The sequence below is a fragment of the Emys orbicularis genome, chromosome 9 (assembly GCF_028017835.1).
Source record: "Emys orbicularis isolate rEmyOrb1 chromosome 9, rEmyOrb1.hap1, whole genome shotgun sequence".
In the NCBI taxonomy this organism is placed as follows: Eukaryota; Metazoa; Chordata; order Testudines; family Emydidae; genus Emys; species Emys orbicularis.
Genome location: NC_088691.1, coordinates 81,522,715 through 81,537,377, shown reverse-complemented (window position 1 = coordinate 81,537,377; position 14,663 = coordinate 81,522,715). Strand labels below are relative to the sequence as shown.

Genomic DNA, 14,663 nt, shown 5'->3' with positions numbered 1-14,663 from the left:
TAATGGTTCTTTGTTTTGTTTCCATTCTTTAGCACTTGTCTCGTGTTTTTTTTTTTTTTTTTCTTTTTAATGCCTTGCTTCTGCTAAACATAAATGTTATCAACTTTGCATTCTTTTATTTTAGGCAATTGTCCAGTGTTAGTCATGTTATTCTTGATGAAATCCATGAAAGAAATCTTCAATCAGATGTCTTAATGACTGTTATTAAAGATCTTCTAAATGTTCGACCAGACCTGAAAGTAATACTGATGAGTGCTACTTTGAATGCTGAGAAATTTTCAGAATATTTTGGTGGGTGATATGCTTGAACCGTAATATTGATAAGATATGTAACATACTTAATATTTGCTATATATATTTTGGACTTGTACTGTTTAATAATGCAGTTTTAAAAAAAGAAAAGTGTGGGTTTGACTTAAATAAAAAATAATGATTATTTCAGTGTTAGCTGTAGCTGTCACCTGTTAAGAGGTCTCAAAGTAGGGTGCAATCTTCAAAGTTCCTTGATTTATCCCATCATGGTTATATGTTGCTGCTTTTGTTTTCCTCCATGAGATGTCTTTCAGAACAGTAGAGGTTAATACACACTATAAGTTGCCAAACAGAGGTTGGCATTATCTTTAATTTTTAAAACTCTCATTTAGCACCCTTAGAGGCCATGAGTGAGTGGATTGGCAGTGCAGATCTTCCTGTGGTATGCCAGCCAGTGTACAAGTGGTTCATCTGCCTTGGGTTTCAGTCACATTGATTAGAACATAGGGAAGCATGCATTGCTGTTGCCTGTGCTGGTCTATTTAGTGACTTTCTGGGGGTGTTAACTTGATACTTTTCTCAAGCATTAAGTGTACATGAAAATCAAACTTAATAGGTATGCAGTTAAGTAGAAAGGAACTGTTTGACATTTTTTCTAACTATTTTTGATATAGAATAGTGTTTTTTATTTGTTTTCTAAGAATTAATAAGTTACACTCTTCCTCAATAGACAATTGTCCCATGATCCATATACCTGGATTCACTTTCCCTGTTGTGGAATATCTTTTGGAAGACGTAATTGAAAAGTTAAGGTCAGTCTATTTCTGAAAGTAAAGATCCACATAACTGTATTGGATGCTACTAGGCACATACATAGAATGATCACTTTTGCTCAGCCTAGCAGGCTGGTTTTTCCACAGTAGCAAGTCACATCTCACCATGAACAAACTGATGTGTATTTCGGTCTTGTTTCAAATGATAACTGACATTTCTGAACTGATGGCAGACATCTTGTTTAAAAATAGCCTTTTTGACCATGGAAAATTCAGTAGCTTTTTCTGTGTTTTCACAAATGGCATCATATTTTTAGCAAGATGCTATCAGTAGTCAAAATAAGATTCTCAACTTGAAGTCCTTTGGTTTATTTTTTCCCCCTCCCGAACTAGGTCAGTTATTCATGTTAAAATGCTTGATTATCTTTGCATTTTCAGGTAGCTAGATTGAGCTAAATAATTTTCTTGTAAGTTCAATAATTCTTTTTCTCCCTATTTTTATGCTTTGTAGAAATGGAGCCCACTTTGTAGATAAGGCTTCTTCAGCTGTTTTTCTTTAAAGCATAATATTACAAGTTACAACTAAAATCTTGCACGTTATTGTCAGTGGGTTGAATCACCAATGTATTTGTTAGCCTTTAAGAAGTTTTTTTTTAATTTTTAAATTAAAATAAAATATTAAATGACCATAATAAATGTGTACTTTTAGATATACTCCAGAAGATACAGATTACAGACCACGGCGGAAGAAGGGCTTTATGCAAGGACAGATAAGCAGACCAGAAAAGGAAGAGAAGGAAGAAATCTATAGAGAACGATGGCCAGATTATCTAAGGCAGCTGCGAGGAAGGTAGGTCTTATTTGTTCACGTTTATGCTGTCAGGTATTATCAATTATCCATGTACTTCTACAGCTGAGACATATAAGATTATAATATGCAATTAATTAGTTTTTATAACATGATTACCAGTTACATAGAGATGGCTATAACATTGTGAGTAGTGCAGTTCAATGCTAAGTGTAAGTGTGTCATGATGACATACTAGCACAGTATCACACATGCTTGGTTAAACTAAAAGTTGCAAACTCCAAGTCTGACATAGGGGAAGAAGTCGCAATCAGCCATTTTCTATTGGCATGCACATGTATAGTCCACCATTCTTTCTATTCATCAAACTGTCAGGCTGCTTATACTCTGATTCCTAATTCTTTCCCTGATGGCTTTCGTACTTGCTCTATCTTTCCCTTTGTAGTAGATACTGCTAGTAGTCTGGCCTCAAATCAACAAAACAGAAGAGTAAACATTCCACAACTTTTAAAAAAATATTTTTGACATCCTTTTCTTCCGACTATTCTGTCATAAACCTCTAAACAAATAAATTGGATTAAAAATAACATAAACCAAACCTTTGTTATACTTACCATTTTAACTGATATTCTTTGATTTTCAGTCCTTTCCCTTTGGTTGCTTACACTGCTTTACTCTCATGGACATTACAGTGGTTATTTCAAGAGGCATGAATAATCCATCCTAGAAGTCCCTTTTTTATGAATGGACAACCCAGCCAATCCTTCTCCCAGGACTGCACGAATTACATCTTTCTCTCTTCCCTACCTCACTAACCATTTAGTCCATTCTGAGGCCATACTCCAAAACTGAATTATAGATATGTGGCTCAATGGTTTGCCTACACTTGAACACACAACTACAAAGATTCTACCCGTAAATGACCACTTGGAAGCCTAAATTCCATTTACAAGCTTTGCAAATGGACCTCTTTTTGAAAACATGTCCCTCTATAGGAGATTTTGTTTGAGCAAAATGCATTGGTCAGCTATGGTAAGAAAACCAAATTGTAGCAGCATTAATATCCCAGGCAGTTAAGCCTTCTTACCCACAGGCTTTTGAGGAGTAGTTTCCTGCAGGAGGGGGAAGGGAAATAGGGTGACTGGGGAGAAAAAGTTATCTTAACCCCTTCATGTCTCACCTGTTTTTCCTTCAATAAAGGTCTTGACAGGGATAAGGAAGGAAGATCTCCCTTTCAGGAACCCAGTAAACACCTTTTTTGCCCCACTTTTCAGAGCTTTACAGCATTCAAGCAGTGGATAAATTATTTTAAAGAAAGTTGTGCAACATGCAGGGGCGGCTCTAGCTTTTTTGCCACCCCAAACACGGCAGGCAGGCTGCCTTTGGCAGCTTGCCTGCGGGAGGTCCCCAGTCCCGCAGATTCGGTGCCATGCCTGCGGGAGGTCCGCCGATCCCACGGCTTCGGCGTACCCGCCGCTGAATCTGTGGGACCGGCGGACCTCCCGCAGGCATGCCACCGAAGGCTACCTGACTGCCACCCTCGCAGGGACTGGCAGGGCGCCGCCCGCGGCTTGCCGCCCCAGGCACACGCTTGGAGCGCTGGTGCCTGGAGCCGTCGCTGGCAACATGTTCCTCACCACTTTCTCCTCTCAGGCTTCTCTTCCTTCCCCTCTTTGCTGGAACTTCCATGATTTTTAATGGTGACACATTTATAATGCATTCCAAGGTCTTCACTGATTGGATAACTGCTGGCTTGAAGAGTTAAGTCCCTGAGGCAGTTAATTAGTTTGAATGGTGAAGCATGAAATATTCAGCTGCAGCAACTTTGTTAAACCAAATAATTAATTTAGCTTAATTTGGACATGTTATAGTCAGAAACTTGACACTTCACCTTACTTATCAATGGAACTCAAAACATTTTGTATATGTTAAGTACTTGGGCTAAATGTTATGTAGTCTTACTTTGCACTAATTTGATGTATGCCATAGTGTGACCTAACTGTCTCAAATTATTTAGAGCAAAGTATCATTGTCCTAAAGCTCTCACATTATTCCAGACTCTAAATCTAGGGAAAATGTGGTATAGATCTATGTAAGTCTAGTGTATAAACAAAAGAGAACTATATCATACAAGAATACAGCATTTTCTTTGCTGTCAAATTGCAATAGCCTTGTAATAGAAACACTTGAAATGAGTGAATGTTTTTTTTTTTCCTTAAAGACTTGTCATTATGTACACACATTATCTATAGGTATTCAGCAGGTACTATAGATGCATTAGAAATGATGGATGATGACAAGATTGATCTTGACCTTATAGCAGCACTTATCAGACACATTGTCCTAGAAGAAGAGGTGAGTTGCTGTATGATTTGCACAACGTATTTAAATAAGTTAATTTTCTTTCTAGCTAAATCATTTGACTCATGCTGTTTAACAGTTTTCACAAAGCTTGATTGTAATTATAGATTTGAATTATTATGCTGAAACCAAAAATCTGCCACTAACAATCAATCCTATAAATGTTCTCAGGTCATATTGCGTAGCAAACTGTTTTTCCTCCCACTAGGAGCTACATATCTAAAGAACAAAAGCCTTATATGGGCTTGTACATGTTCCCATTGGATTTATATTCTTTACAAAATCACTCACTCAAATAAAATATTTAAGTTAAGATTCTTCTCTGCTTACAGTAGTGTTACAATAGAAATATTAGGTGTGATCTATTTTAACAGCCATGGGAAAATGATACAATGTTAGAACATGACACCACATTTCAGGAAATTCTGCACTGTGGTCAGCAGTCACTAAAAATGTCAAAACATAGATGGAAATTATTTGGGGTTACATCACTAAATTGAGGCTGAGATTTTTCAAAACCACCTGTAGGCTTTAGATGCATAATTTTCATTTAAGGCCCTGATTCAGGAATGCACTTAAGCACATGCCTTGTTGAAGTCAACAAGATTTAAGCATGTGCTTAAAGTAAGCATGTGCATAAGTGCCTTTGAATAGGGGCCATTGACAAGAGTTTGCATTTAAATCTTCATAGCAGCTTTGAAAATCTTACCCTAAAAATTCATGCTTCTCTTAGTGATAACTACTGAACCATATTACGTAGCTCTTATTACCTAGACAGGGAGCATTGTTTAGTGAATAAAGCACAGAGCTCTCCTACTAGTTCTGACACTGACACAACTTGTTTTTTCTCGTCTGTTAAGTGGGGGTAATAGTTTAATTGGATATTAAGGCTTAATAAATGATTTGTGAAGTGTTTTGCAGTCTTTTGATGGAAGGTAGCATAAAATTTAAATGAATTTATTGCCAGTTGGTATCTTTAAATTCATTGTTGCACTCAGTGTATGTCAAAATCAACATCAGTAGTGTAGTAATCAAAGAATGTAGTGAAGAATTTAATTGTGCAAAAATCACTTTAAAAACACTGCCGGGAAACTTCATGAACATAAAAGTAAATCACCAGCCTTCCACCTTCTTGCTCTTTGTTGACAAATGGGTAGAAAAATTAACTGTACTGTTTTGAGTTGTAATTTACTTCTTTACAGTATCATGTGCTGGGCAGATAGACTTTAAATTATTTCAGCTGTGTAAACAGATACATTAAAAAATGTTGATGCAGTGAAGCCTGTGAATTATTATAACTTAATGGTGTCCTATTAGTTCAGATGTTTACTACACATACAACTAGGAGGCTCTTGTCCCGGCTGTTTTAAGGCTGTTAACTTGTAAACTATAAACTTAGTATTAATATTTAATACAGCATTTGTATTTTTTTAGTTCATCCTGGATTTACATTAGCCCATTACACCTCTGTATGTGCCTAATTACACATCTAACACAATCAGTTATGTTTTGTTTGCTTAAAAATAAATGGACTTAAATTCTTAGTATTGCTTACCTCTGCAGCATCATGCTTTTGCTGCTGCTAGAGGCAGTATACCAGACTAGATTGCCATTGGGTCTGATTGAGTGTGGTAATTCTTGTTTTTTCTTTAAATTAATCGTATTTAGAATTCAAGTTTCATTCTCCTGGTTTTTATTTGGGAAAGTATGTCATGGAATATGCAGGCATACATTAGTGATTAAAATCCCTAATGAAATTCTGAGAAAAAGATATTTCAATGACTTATATACATTGTCAAAAAGGTTCTACACTTGAGACAGTGTAACAAATATCAAGCACTGCAATATGAGTTAATTATAGGAAGAAGTAAGTGGACCATGGAATAATTCTGCCTTCTTTGGACAAGCAGCACATTTGTTGACTGTTACCTTATTTTAAAGGGATTGTCAGGTATCAAACAAATATTTAGAAATATCAGATTTCATATGTTACAAATAACTCATTAGATAATTAAAACCTGAGAGTAAAACCTTTTTGCTGTTTGTGCTGCTTGCTTTGCATTCTTTTGTTTGGAAAATTAAAATAAACTTGTTTATAGTTCTCTTATTTAGTTGCACTGTCAGTCTCTCAAACTAGTGCAAAGCTACAATATTTTGGATTGCAAACACTACAGAAGAACGTTTTTCATTCAGATTTCCATTGGAATCTTTTTAAAATCCAGATAAAATTTATACAGTCACTCCTGTTTAAAAACAAGTTCATAAAATTTTGTGGAATATTTGATTCAGTAGTGCCTCAAGTTAAATGTCATCTATCCAAGATATTTACACAAACATACAACTGTTGAGTAATTAGTGTGTAATTTAATCTTTTTTTCCATTCATATATAGGATGGTGCAATACTGGTGTTTCTCCCAGGCTGGGACAATATTAGCACTTTACATGACCTCTTGATGTCACAAGTCATGTTTAAGTCAGGTAAAAAATAATTATAAGAATAGCATTTTATTCTTTCTTAGTGACCATTTCCTTAGCAACTTCTCTGGTTCATCAGCTTCCCCCACCTTTGTTGGCATCCCTCTATTCTTTTCCTAACTCTCTCCTCTCTGTGCTTATCATTATATATACGATATCTTTGCACTTATGTATTGTCGTTCATCCAAAGATCTTGCCGGTGACATTTATTCCCATGGTTGAGTTTCCATCTCCATATTGATGACTCTAAAACCCACATCTCCCTCCTTCTGTCCATTCTCATACACAGAACTCTCCTGGATGGTCCATCTCTATCCAAATGTGAACTTTCCTTTCTTCCTTCCCCTTTGCTGTTGACAACTCCTTTAAAACTTGTTTCTCCTAGGAAGCTTTATTATATTCCCGTCCCCAGTGATGCCTTTATTCCCTCCTGACACTGAACTGTTTGCCCTGTGCTTTAGATACCAATGGTTTGGGAAGTGTTGCTTCTTCAAATCGCTCTTCTGCCTATGATACAAGATGAATTGTTGAAGGAAACTAACAGTATGTTTATCCTGCAATTAAAAACCTGTGGCTGGCTTGTGTCAGCTGACTCGGACTAAGGGGCTGTTTAATTGCGGTTCAGATGGGCGCCTGGGCTCTGGGACCTTCCCATCTCACACAGTCCAAGCTCTAGGACCCTGTGAGGTGAGTGTTCCAGAGCCCGGACTCCAACCCAAGTTGGAACGTCTATACCTCAGTTAAACAGCCCCTTAGCCTGAGTCAGCTGACACAAGCCAGCCAGCATGGGCCAGCCATGGTTTTTTAATTGCAGTATAGACATAGCCTAAGTATTGAAGTGGACTGGTATATTAATAGGCTTAGAAGGATTAGATTTTATCTATACTTTATCTATAAACATTGATTTCACAGTACACCCACAAACCAACCAAAAAAATTTTTTATCAATGACAAATGAAATTTACAGATAGACAAAGTAAGAAAAATGCTGCTTGAGGACTTATTAGAGTTTGATTTAAGGATATTTAATTTGTATATTTTGATGTGATGTTGACAATTTGATTTTTAATAGTTATAAAGCTTTAACTTTTTTGAATCTCATTGTCTACTCTCATTAAATAGTTGTCTGAACCCCTATTGTTTGCCCCCCAATAATTCCTGCATTTGTGAAAAATTTAAATTTCTAGAAATTGAAAATATACTTTAAAACATTATTATCCATTGAAATTTAAAAAAAAAATTAAAATTGAATTTAGCCATGCCTATATATAAAGCATTCACTTCTGGACTTGTAAGTTATCACAAGAGTACGGGTGTACAAACTACCATTGTATAAAAACACAAACATGGAGTATATCTGTTTCTGCTACTCATTCCTACCTCAAGTGATAATACCGAAGATGGTAATTTCCACAGCAACAAATTGTTGCTACATTTGATACTAGGTATAGATAAAACAGTAAAGATAGATGATCTCTTAAACACCACTCTTGGTATATTGCAAATGCTTTCAATCAAGTATCTGCAGAATTGATGCTAAATGATTTTTTGTTTTTTGCATATTTAGAAGCTCTCAAGTTGTGCTAACCAGTCCCAAATATAATACAGCAAGTTCTGTTCCACAGATCTTACCAGTTTCCTTTTTATTCAAAATCTTAAAATTACCCTAAAGATACAGATGTTACAGCACAGATATGCTTAGAGGGCCACAATAAATAGATGCTATGATTTTTAGAATTAAACCAAAGACAATGGTTTAAAATTTTTTCCTATGGCTGACTCCCGCCTTTCTCTTCTTTTTGCTGTTGACTTACCAGAAGGCCATTGGCTCATATATTCAACGCTGACAATCAGTCAGCTTCCTACTAAGCACTTCATCTGTCATTAACCAGCCAGTACTGCATTGCCAGCAGAAGCCACCTATGTTCTCTGTAGTATTGCTTATATGTTAATGTGGAACCTGAACAAAGCATGTGATAGAATATGGATTGAAGATGCAACTGATCACATAATTCAGCTCATTAGAAATGTGTGTTAAATTCTAAAAACTCCATGGAAACTGGTAATTTTTCCATAAGGTATCAGTTAAATTAAACTGCAGTATTTCATAGGCCATTTGATTTGGGGATTAAAAAAGTCATAACACAAAGGTACAATTTTGTCACAGTTGCAAAATCCTGCAGCACTTAAGAAAAAGATCTTAAAATGAAAGTGTTACGTCTGTATCTCAACAGAATGCTCTGTAATCAAGGTTAACACTTGAGCAGAATTTTTAAGGCTGCTGCCCTTAATGTAGTGTATATAGAACAGGCTTACCCCTCCTGTTTTCAGAATCTTAGTCCATTCACAGTAACTGAGTGGTCATTTAATCATAGAAATGTAGAACTGGAAGGGACTTCGAAAGGTCATCAAGTCCAGTCCTCTGCCTTCACAGCAGGACCAAGTACTGTCCCTCACAGATTATTTTGTCCCAGATCCCTAAATGGCCCCCTCAAGGATTGAACTCTCAACCCTGGGTTTAGCAGGCCAATGCTCAAACCACGGAGCTATCCCTCCCTCCATTTGAATCAACATGTTTCTTGAATTGATGGTACATGAATCTGACTTGTACTACATCCAAAATGGAAAACTGTTCATAGAGAGAAGTGAATTCTTTATCAAGAGAAACTGCATGATTGCCATGTAGTTATGCTTGTCAAAAACCTCAGCATTATTTTAGCTAAACCTTATTTTAATATGCTGCTGTTTGGCCCAGGAATGTGTGTGGGTTTTTTTCCCTTTAATTGTAGATGCTCATATCCTGAACAACCTAACACAGATATGACTTGTTCAGACAGGGACATAATTCTGTATTTAGTAAGTTTTTCATTCCCTTTCTCCAATGAAAATTTAGACTAATGCAGTTTAGCTGGATGTGGATGTGGTCAAAAGAATCGTTAGGTATATTGATGATGTATTACCAAAGTACTGGAAAGTACATTTATGCCAGTTTGAAGAAAGGTGACTAGGAATGAGGAATGTGTCCAGATGATTTAGTTTTGCTGTACAGCATTGAGTTTCCATGACATACCATTATGTTTACTGTTTTAACTTTCAGATAGGTTCATTATTATACCTCTGCATTCACTGATGCCTACTGTTAACCAGACACAGGTATGTTTAATTACTTACAATATTCTTAACTTTTATTGTGTGTTAAACTATAGTAAACATTGGTAAATTATAGTAAATGTCTCTTGTTTTAAGTGAAATCTTCTAAACACATAGATTTTGCAGATAAAATTGGTTTGGTTTTTTTCAAATATAGCCTGTGCATAATTTGAAATTAACCTAAGTGAATGTTAAATTTCTCTTTGGCTTGTAGTAAACAGTCGATTTGTATTTTTATAGTGCTTATCTATCCAGATGGCACTGCTGCATGTACCTTCGAACATGGTGTTAATTATGGCATTATTTAGCACATACAAAACAGTGCTTTGTTTGGTTTTGATAAATAGTCTGTTTTACTTCTGTTAATTATGTATCTTTTTCAGGTTTTTAAAAAGACCCCACCTGGAGTACGGAAAATTGTAATTGCTACCAACATTGCAGAGACTAGGTAAAACATATTTTTGTTTCTATGTAGGTAGCCACATTTGCGTCAAACAACACAATTTTTGCAAAATAAATGCTAAATCATAACATTAAAGTAAAATTGAAAACTGTTATATATTTCTAATAAAATGCATTTGGTTATTCATAAATAGGTGGTACAGTGAATTGGGAATTTTTCTTTATAAATATTCTAGACTAGATTGATTAAATCTTCAGACCTTTTTATTGGAAGCTGATTGGTCTGTGGAATGGTCATAAAGTGACTCAGTGAACAGATCTGTTGTATTATTAATCTGAGCTACTTACTATTCCTGACAAGCTTTTTACCCCTTTATTTAAATCCTGTTACCACTGCAGGGCCTGGTTAGGCTCTTTTTTGCATTGCTTATCAACATGACGGTCGACTACATTCCACGACAGAACATTGATAGTTCATGATTAAGAAAATATACAACTTGACTGTAAGATCCCATGTTGAGTTTGCAGAGCTGACAGTTAAACCACCTTTTCACTTGTAAACTGTGAAAATATAGAAGTTAGACAATAAACATGAGCTTCCATGATGCCATCATTAGACGTTTGAAGCTTTTTAAGTATTGGTCAAACTTTTCATATAAATTAAGCTAATGTACAGTAGCCCCTTTTTTACCATGCTTCCATTTTCTAAAGTTCTGTCCATTGCCTTCTATAGTTATTTAAAACTAGAGGACCCTTCTGTAAATCTTCCATACTTTCTTATAACATGTAATGTAAACTATGCCAGATAGTTCCAGCTATGAGTCCTGCTGAAGCATGGAGATCGTCTACAGGGGGTCATGTAAGTGTCAATTTCAGTTCATGGCAAAGCTTTAGAAATTCTTTTAGCATATGGCATGGTTTTGGAGAATTAAACTTACTGTTTTTGGTATATGAAATGTGTTTTTTAAAAAACACTCAAATCTTCCACTTATCTGCCCCTTTTAGAATGATTCGATGGTAATGTGACATCTACTAGTGAGTGATACCAAGTATTATCATCACAATATTACACTTGCTGCTGTGCTTCAGCAGAGCAGGAGCTGGTTAGCCTTACTTCAGAGAAATGTGAAATGAATGTTTATAAAATGTGTGCAGCATTGTCCCTCTCTTTTTTTGACGTGCAGCAAGTAAGTTTCATTTGTTGTATTTGCAGAGCACTTAAAATTACACCAATGAAGTTTGTAAATATAATGCATCATCTAATACTGCAAGTAGATAAAGTATATCCTGCACTCTGTAGACTAACTTTTCTATGCATACTGTAAAGATAAGAAAACCACTTATTTTTGACAGCATTACCATCGATGATGTGGTATACGTTATAGATGGAGGAAAAATAAAAGAAACTCACTTTGATACGCAGAACAACATTAGCACAATGGCAGCAGAGTGGGTTAGTAAAGCTAATGCCAAACAAAGGAAAGGTCGAGCAGGAAGGTAAGAGAAATGACTATCGATATTAGAAAATTTCTATGGCAATAAACTCTAAAAGGGAAACAAATTTGTTCACCTTGGAAGTTGAGAACTTTTAATGTCTAATAAATTACAGTAGTGTATCTTAAGACACTTTCTATTCTGTTTTTCACTTTCCATTATAAAGCATAAGCCTATGAGACTCTCATTCTTTTACTGATGGAATGACTTTGGCATAGTTCTGGGAATGACTTCTTATTTAACTTGATTGGCTTTTGAATATTTCTAGTAGGAGTACTGAATTTTTTAAACTCCATGGTGTTAGTAGTCTTATGTTACCTCTTCATCTTTACACCTTGGGAGAATATTGAAGCAAAAATTTGTCTGTAAACTTAAAAACTGCTTTCCTTGTCGAACACTACATGGAGCACTTGTTGTCTAGCTCATAGACCTTGTCTGTGCTCCCCCTCCAACCTTTTCACTGCTCCTTCATTACATGTTGCCGCTGTTGGTTTGTTGTTCTCTAGTGCTCCTGCTGTCTGAAACATTCCTCTTGTATCCTTCTGCCTTATTGGCTCTTCATTGTATTTCAAAACTCTGAAATTGCTTTTTTTGAATACACCTTTTAACTTGTATACTTTTATTTTAAGGCCTTGAAGTGTTTTGGGATATACTATGAATTTTGGAAATTTTTGATTTTGGGGGGAATATACTATTAATTTTTGAGTGTTTGGGAGAAGCTGTCAATGTAGTTGTAAGTATTGTTGAAAGACAAAATATTTCTTACACATTTTGAATATTAGAGTCCAGCCGGGTCACTGTTATCATCTATATAATGGTCTACGTGCCAGCCTATTGGATGATTATCAATTACCGGAAATCCTAAGGACACCTTTGGAAGAACTTTGTTTACAAATCAAGGTAATTATCTGATTAGGGTTAGTTGTTCTAATATATTAGAAACTTTCCATGCTGATAAGAGAGTGAAGGGTTTGGCATTAGGTACTATGCTCAAAAACTTACTCTGAGCCTGAGGTTGTTCCTAAGCATAACTTGATGTAACCGATTACAACTGTTGTTTCGACAGACTATTTGACAGACCGCACTTTTAAGTATATTTGTGCTAAAGTCTCCTAAATACCTGGTTTAATATTAAATAAAAGACAAACTCTATTAAAGTAAATCTGAATTATGCTGTTTCCCTGAATTCATATGCCCACAAGCCAGAGAATTTTTTTTCTTCCTGTTCACCAGCAGGTCATAAGACATGGCACCTTAAAGATGGGTGTCACATAACTTACTAAAAACAATTAAAACTGACTGAGTTCACTGGCTTGCCGCTTTGTGTCATTACTTTTATTGAGTTTGTTTCTTTAGTAGTTTTGACACGGCAATTCTCAGGGAAATTGGCTAACTATTTGCTATCACTCACACATCCTCAAATGTAAAGTCATGGAGATAATTTAAGCAAAAATGATGAAGTTCGTGACTTGTAACAATTGTTGCCACAAGTGCTGGTCGTGTACCTCAGATGAGGAGTGTATCCCTAAACAAAACTTGTGACTGCAATAATACCTTTTCATTTTTATCAGAATTTAACTGATTGTAGGAAAATAAAGGAACACTTGATAAATCTGAGTACTAACCTAGTGAAATTCAAACTTAAAAAGTTCTGATGTATTAGTAACTTTGCAAATTAGGGAGTAGCTTCTCAGAGGTCTGCAAATGTGTACTGAATTAATGGTAACACATAACTCAGAATCACATCTGTCAGAACTTGCATCTCTTTTATTTCAGATTCTAAGGCTTGGTGGAATTGCTTATTTTCTGAGTAGGCTCATGGATCCACCATCTCGTGAAGCTGTGATGTTGTCCATAAATCATCTAATGGAACTGGTAAACTAATACTTAAACATATGCTAGAACATGTTATGTTCAGGTTCGGTGTGTTGACTTATCGAACTACAGAAGTCACTCTAAGATCACTACTGAGTAATGTTGCTGAGTTACCTTATTATAAGATAATTTAGACATTGCTCATTATATGCATTTTTGTTATTGGAGCCACTCAGCTTCTAGTGGCGCTCTATGCATCCAAGCTGTACTTTACTGCACTGGAGGCACTATACTTTCTCTCATGCCTTAAGAGGTATGCAGTGTCTGGTACTAACCAGTGTCCTGCCTTCCAGGGTGCTGTGTGACTGAGGAACAAAGGGGAAATAATTTTAATTTTATTTTAAATATTGAAAATGTTTACTGTGCCAGATTAAAGTCACTCTTCAGGAACTTGACTTGACTAAATTATTCACATTTATGCAACCTTTTCTTGAGGTTTCCCAGCTGAGCTTTAATTCCCCTGTCTCTACTGCTTGAAAACTGTGCCATCTGCTTATGACTGTGTCTACCTAAGACTTCCCAGACTAGCCAGATCAATGAAGTGTTTGAGATTTTTCCATAGAAAATAAAAGTAATTCGGAAGAAGAATCTAATTGTGAACAGCCACTTGAATGGCAATAGGATCACAGGCATAAGTGGGGACTGAGGCCAATAAACAAAGTAAGATTGACACTTCAAAGTGACTTTTCTATCAGTTGTCAAGTGTAGCTTTGCTTTTCAGATGATGGGATTTAGTGACACTCTTGTGCTGATGATTTTTCAATTGGTACTTTTTGTTACTTGCACATATCAATTGAAGCAGCCTGTTCGGTTGCAGTGCAGCAGCATTGGGAAGGATCCACAACCTTATTCGCAGGTTGGAGGGATTCTGAACAAGTTTAAGTAGAAGGAAAAACTCGGCAGCATAGTTGGTAGTGGCGTGGGAAGAGAAAGTTAGTAGCAAAAGGAGGGGTGAACAGAAAGGGGAAAAGATATAGGAATGGTAACATGGAGTAAAAAAAAACAGGAGGGCACTGAGAAAAGAGCACTATAAAGTGTCTTCAAATCTATTGTTGACTCTTTTCCATCTAGG

At 35.9% G+C, this 14,663-nt stretch overlaps 1 protein-coding gene across 1 annotated transcript in view; it reads left to right on the top strand.

Moving 5' to 3' along the window:
* DHX36 (DEAH-box helicase 36) overlaps positions 1–14,663 on the top strand; it is a 31,888-nt gene that overhangs the window by 10,129 nt on the left and 7,096 nt on the right. Inside the window, exons 8-17 of the mRNA XM_065411424.1 lie at positions 125–291; positions 983–1,064; positions 1,735–1,875; positions 4,086–4,188; positions 6,586–6,670; positions 9,807–9,823; positions 10,204–10,268; positions 11,576–11,719; positions 12,499–12,616; positions 13,493–13,591. Of these exons, the coding sequence (XP_065267496.1) occupies positions 125–291; positions 983–1,064; positions 1,735–1,875; positions 4,086–4,188; positions 6,586–6,670; positions 9,807–9,823; positions 10,204–10,268; positions 11,576–11,719; positions 12,499–12,616; positions 13,493–13,591 (1,021 nt within the window). The remainder of the gene's footprint in view (positions 1–124; positions 292–982; positions 1,065–1,734; positions 1,876–4,085; positions 4,189–6,585; positions 6,671–9,806; positions 9,824–10,203; positions 10,269–11,575; positions 11,720–12,498; positions 12,617–13,492; positions 13,592–14,663) is intronic.